We start from the raw sequence: 8,410 nt of genomic DNA on the forward strand, positions 1-8,410 counted from the left end.
TACGTAAGGAGAGTAAAGCAGGGAAAGTATTTGAAAAATGACAAATAGTCCACTTTGGGTAGAATGTTTGGGAATAATAAAAAATAAAGCTGAGGAAGTTGAGTCAGACTGTTTTCAAATTGGTAAATGGCAAAACCAGTCCTATGCTTAAGGAGGATTAACCTGACAGTGGTTGGCAGAAGTAAATGCTACAGGGTAGAGATGGGAGGCAGAAGGCCAATTAAGAGGTTATTGCAATAGACCAGGTGGGTGGCAATGAGGACCTCAGCCAGGAAAGTGGCAGTGGAAACAGAGAGCCAATTAGTCAAAATTTTAAACCAGCACTGTAAGTTGCTACTGACCCACTTCTCCAAGGTAACATGCCATCCCAGGTGAAGATTATTAAAAAGGAGCACTAATTTGAATAAAGCTTTCCCAAAATAGAGAATGAAGAATAAGTGAGCCCAGACCCATGCTGAGCTTAGAACCATCACCAACCTCCAGGCCTTATACTTTCACCAAGGCATTCAGCCAACTGTGGAAAAAAAATATACACAGGAGACTCAGAAACATCTTTTTAATACAGTATCTATTTGTCTTCCTTCTGTCAAACCCTGAGCCAACCCCTTTCCCCAGGCTGCCTGGGGAGGTACAGGAAAAGGAACATACAGGGCAGACAAGACACGGGAGAAAGAACTATGGGAGGTGGAAACGGCTCCTTCACATGGCGAAGAGGATGAGAAAGGCCACCATCAGGCAAAAGAGTCCCATGGCTTCCGAGAGGGCAAAGCCCAGAATCGCGTAGGAGAATAGCTGTTGCTTCAGAGAAGGGTTCCTGGGGGAAGGGGAAGAGAAAAGACTGAATCTCTAGTCCGCACAAAGAAAAGGACAAACGTTAAAGGTAGACTCAGGGAGAATCTATCTCAAGCTAACATCTTATGTAATGAGATGACAACATCATGCCCCAATTCTTGCTCTGATACATCAAGGGCTCTACAGAGATGAATAAGGGGAGTGGACAATCCAAAATTCTATAACATAGCCCAGGTACAAACATTACTGCCTCTACAGGATCACCCACATCTTCCTCATAACTTAAGACTCCTGGGTCTGGACACAACTATTCAGGGCTCAACCAGAATGGAAGAGGTATCTGGAGTGGCAGGGCCTATCAGACCAGTGTTTCCAAACTGCAAGCAGAACCCCAAAATACGAAATGTATAAATCTAAAGTGTAATTGTAAAGAAAGTGGGGGATTTGAAAGTCTTGATTGGTTTCCCCTTCATTCTCTAAGACAGTCTCTGGGGTATACCCTCAGAACCCTAGGGCTTTATGTAACACAATTAGAAAAACACTGTTCTTGTGGACAAGGGAGCCAGAGAGACAAATAACTTCTCTCATTTCAAAATAGTCAAAAGATTTTGGGCTACAAATGGTCTGTGAGGTTTAGATGATATGATTAAAAAATGGCATAAAGGCCTCCCAACTTTGAAAGTCAGTATATAATTTCTATTTCCCTTACTCTGTCACCTCTGGAAGCCTTGATGGATAAGCTAAAGCAACACCAGCTTTTAACAGAATTGTGGACATAGAAGTTTCTTATTTCATACAAATCCTAAAAAATAACCTCTTTCCCCAAGGACATTAAGAGAACTTGCAGGTCTCTAAAGGATTAATTTAGTTCTAACAGTGAGTTGCCCAGAGTTGGTGGGGACCAAATAGTCCCAAGTGTCAAGGAGCCACGGGGCTGGATGCAGAGGCAGTTTTCCCAGGAGTGACGGGGGAATTCCCAGGGATGGGGACAACGGCAGTGAAGCCACTATGCTGACTGAAGCTCTAGACTCGGGGGAGGGTGGGGGAACGGGATGGGGGCGATACTTTTTCTGTAAAGGGCCAGAGAGCAAATATTTTAGGCTTTGTGGGTCACATATGGTCTCTGTTACCTTTTTTATTTTCATGACCCTTTAAAAATGTAAAACCCTTCTTAGCTCAGCTATACAGAACCAGGCTGTGGCCCAGATATGGACATCCTGCCTTAGTTTGATGACTCCTACTCTAAACCAAAGCTGTCCAACAGAACTTTCCAAAATGGTAGCCACTAGTCACATGTGGCTACGGAGCTACATTAAAAGTTACAAAATTTAAGTTTGTGTACTTTTAGTTAATTAAAATATACATTCAAATAGCAACAGGTGGCTAGTGGCTACTGTATAGGATAGTGCAGCTCTAAAACCCCAGTCTCTGCCCAGACCTTTGGAAACATATCAGAGAGCCAATGGTGGGCCCATCTTACCTGGCATAACCAATGATGAGGCTCCCAAACACAGTCCCAATTCCAGCCCCAGAGCCAGCCACCCCTACTGTGGCAGCCCCAGCTCCAATGAACTTGGCGGCTGTGTCAATGTCCCTTGAAATGGCACTGGTTTGGAAACTGCGGCTAGGAATAAGTGAGGTGGTCAGGGGACGTGGGGCTGCCAAGCTGCTGTGGCTCTGTGAAGAAGTAGGTAGAAAGTTTTTAGGAAACCCTTTTTTCGCTTTGGAAACTTTTGAACCATTTAAGCCCTTTATGCTATCAAATCCCACTGCTTCTCCCCCATACAGAAAATCTTTTAACTCCCTGGAAAACTCCCTAAAATGTTGCCAAGCAGAACTTTTAAATGCAAGAGGTGGACGTCAAATACCTTCAAGATTCAGGTACGGTCTAGAAATGTAAGACTGAAGCCCTAGCCTGTTCTTGATGCCTTGAGGAGATCATCTTCCTGAGACTAAATGCTCCCAACTCAAGTCAGTACACTAAGTCAAGTAATGGCAGTTATCAGCAGCACACATGGACATGCGCTGCCAGTGGCAGAAGCTGGAACATTAGGGTACCATATATGGAGTCCTCAGCACTCCCCCTACTGGTTCTGTCAGGTAACCCTCCCCACCCAACCCCCACCCCTCCCCCACAGGCCCAATTCCACTTACAACGAACCTCATCTGTCAGTGTCTCTGGTTGTTTCAGCACCACTGCAGACAGTGATCGGTTCAATAGTGGAGAGGTTCTCCTGATCTAGTGGGAATAACACAAGGCCAAGAAAGTCAAGGAAGGCTGTGGAGAGGAGTTGTAGAACCACCCCAAATTGTTACTCAGATGCCCCATTCATTCGCTAGAACTTAACTCAGAATCTCAAAAGAGAATCTGGAATTATTCTTTTACTTTTAAGCAAATTCTAGATTCAAGAACAGCACCACTTCTCCTGCTTCCTAGGCTTCTCCACTGATTTAAGGGAAGAAAGTCTACTTCCTTTTGGAAGGAATTACCTACCCTTGCTATACCCTTTTACAGGCCTTGAGAACGGGAAGAAATTTAAGCCTCAGAAGCATTGACTTCGCTCAGCAAGAAATCTATACATACACTGGTAATGGCCAGCCCATTAAAAGGAAGCCAATGACTGGAACATCTTTCCCTGAACACACCCTTCTGGAAAATAGGCACAAAAATCCATGCTGAAAATTTACCCCATCCGGGTAGCCTTTTCTGACTAACTCCAAGCCAGTGTCTCCAAAGCAGACAACATGGTGGTTAACAGCCAGGGCTTTAGTCAAATATAACTAGATTCAAATCTTAGCTCTATATCTTAGCTGTGTGATCTTAGGACAAGTCACTTAAATCTAAGTCTGTTTTCTCATCTATCAAATGGGAATAACATATCTCAGGCTTGATTTGAGGAGTAAATAAGATTATGTATACAAACTGGCAAACTCAGTGCCAGGCACAGTAAGTGCTCAATAAATAATACCTACTAACAGCATCACTCCTTTTCACTTACGAGTGAATGAACCAATTGCCTCCACTATCTAATAATTTTAATTTCTTCCATGCTGTTGCTTCTGAGTCAAATATTTTCCCAATGTGTATTTTCGCTTCCCACCCAAATTTAAGCTTCCAGAAGGAACTCCTAGCTATGGCTCTCTGACACTCAGGACAAGATCCTGTACACAGTGCATACTCAGTCCAACTTAGGCAATTTAACTCATGTTTACCATTTCTGGTGGGGTTCCAGTTTACAAGAACACAGAGTTTCAGGATAGGAATAACCTGATCTTAGCCTAGGTTCTCATTTATACTCTTCTTCTAATATAGTTGGATGAGAAGAATTAACTGGCCTTCATGGGACACGAAGCGGGGAATGCCTGGGAAGCATTCATTCTCTCCTGTCAGGCTAGCACAGCAAAGGGCCCAGCTGTGAAGAACAAGGTCTGAGAAGGAAAAGACAAGATGCCTCTCCTTAAAAACTTTCCTGGAAAAGGCAGGTACTCACCAAGGAGGAGGTGGAGATGAACTTGGTGCAAGCGTACATTTTCAGGGGCTGAAGGGCTGTGGCAGGAGAGCTGTAATTACAGAAGCAGCATTGTCAATATTGTCCTTGCTTACCAAAGGACATCCTTATTAGCAGAAAAGGTGCTCTGGAAAATTTAAATGGCCCAGAGAGCAGTGACTGACCTCAAGTCTCAGCAGAGATGGAATTAGAACCCTGAAGTCAGGATTTCCTCCACACAGCTTCTAAGATTTCCTTATAATCAAGTGACTTCTCCTGGTCTGAACAAGAAGCTCCTTGGTCCCAGCTTTAAGACCTGTTATCCCAGACTTCCCGTGGCACAGTGGTTAAGAATTCTCCTGCCAATGCAGGGGACACGGGTTCAAGCCCTGGTCCAGGAAGGTCCCACATGCCGAAGAGCAACTAAGCCCGTGCGCTAAGCAACTAAGCCCTACTGAGCCTGTGCTCTAGAGCCCGCGAGCCACAACTACTGAGCCCGTGTGCCACAACTACTGAAGCCCGCGCACCTAGAGCCTGTGCTCCGCAACAGAGAAGCCCGCGCACAACAAAGAGTAGCACCCGCTTGCCACAACTAGACAAAGCCTGCACGCCCCGAAAGGACCCAATGCAGCCAAAAATAAATTAAGTAATTAAGAGAGAGAGAGAGAGAAAAAAAAGACCTGTTATCCCTTTCCATAGCCTCATGCTGGGGTTGTCAGATGAATTTCCCCAGCATCTTTTGCCTAAGTTTCCCTCAGTCTCTTACTCAAAAGAAACTCTTCTCAAGGCTTCATTGCTTGGGCCTAAAAATGTTGCCCTTTAAAGACTCTTGGGGGAATTCCCTGGCGGTCCAGTAGTCAGGACTCTGAGCTTCCACCGCAGGGGGCACGGGTTCAATTGCTGGTCAGGGAACTAAGATCCCGCATGCCATGAGTTGTGGCCAAAAAAAAAAAAAAAAAAAAAATTAAAAAATGCATACTCTTGGGTCCCACCTTAGACTTTCCAGGTCAAGATCTCTGGGAATAAGGCCCAAGTACCCTCTATTTCAATGAAGCTTCTCAAATGATTCTTAGGTACATAGCATGTTCTTAAAACCAGTCTTGAAACTATGGTAGTGGTACAGCCAGGACTTGAACTCTTCTCACTCTTAATGCTTTCTAATATGCTACAGGTTGAAACACTCAGTGATTACTTAGGCCTGTTAAATGACAATTCCTTGAATAAGCTGGACTAATACTTGCCCAGACTACATTTCTGAATGCAGAATCTTAGTTACTTTTAGATTAATGGATGTCTTCAACTCTTGTCCTGTCTAGAACTCTGATTTCTGCCCATACCCTAACTCTAACCTAACTGTGCTGCCAGGCTATGCAGGTTTTCTTGGGTCAAAAATCCAAAATTTCTTTAAAGCTTTAAAAAAGGGAGGACTGTTTTTTTCCCAAGGCAACAAAACCTCAATATGATCATTTGTAAAATGTAGTTCTTAGGCGGATTAAATGAAATAACATATGGAAAGTGCCTGATGTGGCACTTGAAGGGAGACTGCATGAAGTGGCGACCCCTCCGCTGGCCACCTAACCTTGGCCAAGTCTGCACTTGTTAATCAATATCACCTTGGGCAACAGCACTACCCAGATTCATGGGTTTCTTCCTCAGTGTAGATGGGCCAAGGAGTTACAGGGCTGCTACTTAACCGTTCCCTTTCTTAACCTTCTTTTCCTCTCGAGGGCAGAGTCCGGGGACTCTCGTTAAACCCTTGACAGGAAAGCTGGCCGGTTGGCACTACCCCATGCTGGCCCCACCCCTTTTTAGGCCTCCTGCCTCTAACGGAAAACCTCACTGTCAGCCCACGACTTGTGCTTTTCCCAACTTCACCGCAGTGGAAGGAAAAGAACGGCGCTGAGAGACAATCAGTGGTTCCAAAGAAACCGGCCTCTTTTCTGCTATAGCTCTCCCAGGCCACAGTCTGAATGGAGGGGTGTTTTGGCTGTTCTGTTCATTTCTACCACTTTCAAGGTTTGCTTTTTAAATCGAGAGGTGCTGACTAGAGGGGGTGGTGTCTTGAGACGATCCACAATCTCCATTGTTCGGCACCTGAGGTCCTGGGGCCAAAAGTCTGGAGGTTTCAGAATAAGAAAGGCACGAGTCAGGATGAGAAGAGAAAACAGAGATAGGAGGGGAGAGTTTGGGGGTTGGGACAGCTCTGAAAGGGCAAGAGAATGAGAAAAGAGGGTTTGCAAAGGATGAGTCGGGACAGGTGAAATGAGTACCCTGGGATTTGACTTTCGCCAGCTCCAAGGCACGCTCGCTCCCCCAACCCACGAGACATCCAAGATGGCGCCAGGCCCGCGCGGTTGGAGGTCACCGGCACGCGGAAGGGGCAGCCCTAAGGCACGGGGATACGGGGTTAAGGGAGGGCGTGAGGACCCAGGTGGGAGCATGCAAGGTAAGGATCTCAGCGCATTGGCGCGAGGTGGTCGCCCCGCGCGCGTGCGCGGCGCAAGGCGGGAGCGAGGGCCCAAGGCCTTACCTGCTCCCAGGGCAGAGAAGACAAGAGAGAAGCGGGGAGAGGGCGGGAATAGCGAAAGGAAGGCTCTGCTCATGCGCGGCCCGGACCAACGAGTCGCTCTGCCAAGGATAGAGTGATTGCAAAGTTGAGGGTCGGTCCGGGCGCCACAGCGCCGCCTGCCAGCTCTGTGGCGACATCCGGCCAGTCATTCCACCTGGCGTTTGAGAGAAGAAACTGCAGGCGGAGCCGACCGTGTGCAGAAATGAGGGCACTCCGCAGTGTAAGTCGATACGTAACGTGGCCTGCGGTTTGCTCTGCACGGTATTTGGGATCTTGGATTTGCTTCCCTTTTTCAAGCATGCGCAGTCACATTGAAAGAAAAAACCAAAGCAAAACACAAACAAATAAACAAAACTACCCAGAATTTCAGTGTTAAATAGCATGCAATCAAGATTGGGGTTCAGTGTCCAAACTATATCAAGAGGAAAATGAAGTCACGGGACTCCTGCCTTCTGTTGCCGCGGACCCTGGCTTTATGGATGGGAAACCCGTTCAACGGGCGAATAGTCAGCAAAATGCCCCAGCTGCCTCTAGTGGCTTCGCCTTTATTTCCCTCTCCTTTCTTATTCTAGTGATCAGCTAGGAGAAAACCAGCATCAGCGAACCAGAAGACACGGGCTAAAGATGATGAGGACTCAAGTGCCCTGACCCTAAGCCTTCTTTCCTGAGTCACGAGACAGTCAAGGAATAATGGGCATCAGTGACCTGAGGTGAGGTTGCGAGATCACACCAGGCATGCCTGTGCCTCCGCCCAGGTTTTGTTTACACGAGTTGAGATAAGCAGCCCCCCGAGGAGGTGCTCTTATGGAGGCCCCTCGGCTTCTCCCTCGTGTCCTTTTGCTCGTCCTTTCCCCAATGGGAGGAAGTAGGGGGCTTCCTGGCCCTCACCTCTTATTCTTGGCCGCTTTATCTCCCACATAGGGTCTGACCGGCCCCTTTGGAGAGAGGTCGGTACCCACGTCCCCTCATGTCCAAACCTCGGCCGTCCAGGCGTCGTGTTTGAACGCAGCACAAGAAAGACGGGGAAAGCTCACCAAACCCCCATAAAAAATAAAAAATAAAAAGAAGGCCGTGGCTGTAAATAAAGCCAAATCCGCCACCCTCTGAGGGGCCGTTTGTCCTCCCCTCCTTGGCCCCGTCCTTCCCGCCGCCCCCTCCCGGCTCCCGGGCCCCGCGGCGCCCCGGCCCCGAGCTCCTCCATTTAATCGGATTTGGGAGAAGGGGAGGATAAATCACGGCAGCAGCTTTACGGTCCCGGAGGAGAGGCGAGCCGCAGCCAGGCACACCCCGGCCGGCGATAAAAACCGCCGCTGAAAGCCCACGGAGCAATTTCCCGGGACCCCGAGCGACGCCATTACAGGAATGTAATTTTGCCCGGATGAGGCCCCGAGTTTAATTATCCTCGCGGAGGAATTTCAATGCGGCCAATCCATCTTGCAGAGCGGGCGGCAGAGGGATTTATATGGGCCTGTTATTTCACACCGATCCCCCATCTGCATTTTTATGGCCCTGAACTCCTGAAAGGGAGGGGAAGGAGTGGGGAGAAATCGTAGAAGCAGGC

The 8,410-nt window shown here is 47.6% G+C and overlaps 1 protein-coding gene across 4 annotated transcripts; it reads right to left on the reverse strand.

Annotated features, from left to right (window-relative positions):
• Positions 1 to 544: 544 nt before the first annotated feature.
• On the reverse strand, positions 545 to 6,885 carry ATP5MC2 (ATP synthase membrane subunit c locus 2). Of its 4 annotated transcripts, none has more exons than XM_036866845.1 (6): positions 6,811 to 6,863; positions 4,466 to 4,639; positions 4,284 to 4,353; positions 2,954 to 3,031; positions 2,273 to 2,469; positions 545 to 814 (listed from the first exon to the last, which is right to left on the reverse strand). In XM_036866845.1, exons 3-6 carry the CDS (start codon positions 4,320 to 4,322, stop codon positions 700 to 702), a joined length of 429 nt encoding a protein of 142 aa, XP_036722740.1. In that variant the 5' UTR covers positions 4,323 to 4,353; positions 4,466 to 4,639; positions 6,811 to 6,863; the 3' UTR covers positions 545 to 699. The 4 variants fall into 4 exon arrangements, with proteins under 4 accessions (XP_036722740.1, XP_036722739.1, XP_036722741.1 ...); XM_036866844.1 differs by lacking the exon at positions 6,811 to 6,863 and adding an exon at positions 6,551 to 6,672; XM_036866846.1 differs by lacking the exon at positions 4,466 to 4,639 and having other exon boundaries at positions 6,811 to 6,885.
• Between the last annotated feature and the right edge of the window lie 1,525 nt (positions 6,886 to 8,410).

Source organism: Balaenoptera musculus, chromosome 10 (genome assembly GCF_009873245.2).
Source record: "Balaenoptera musculus isolate JJ_BM4_2016_0621 chromosome 10, mBalMus1.pri.v3, whole genome shotgun sequence".
Taxonomy (NCBI): Eukaryota; Metazoa; Chordata; class Mammalia; order Artiodactyla; family Balaenopteridae; genus Balaenoptera; species Balaenoptera musculus.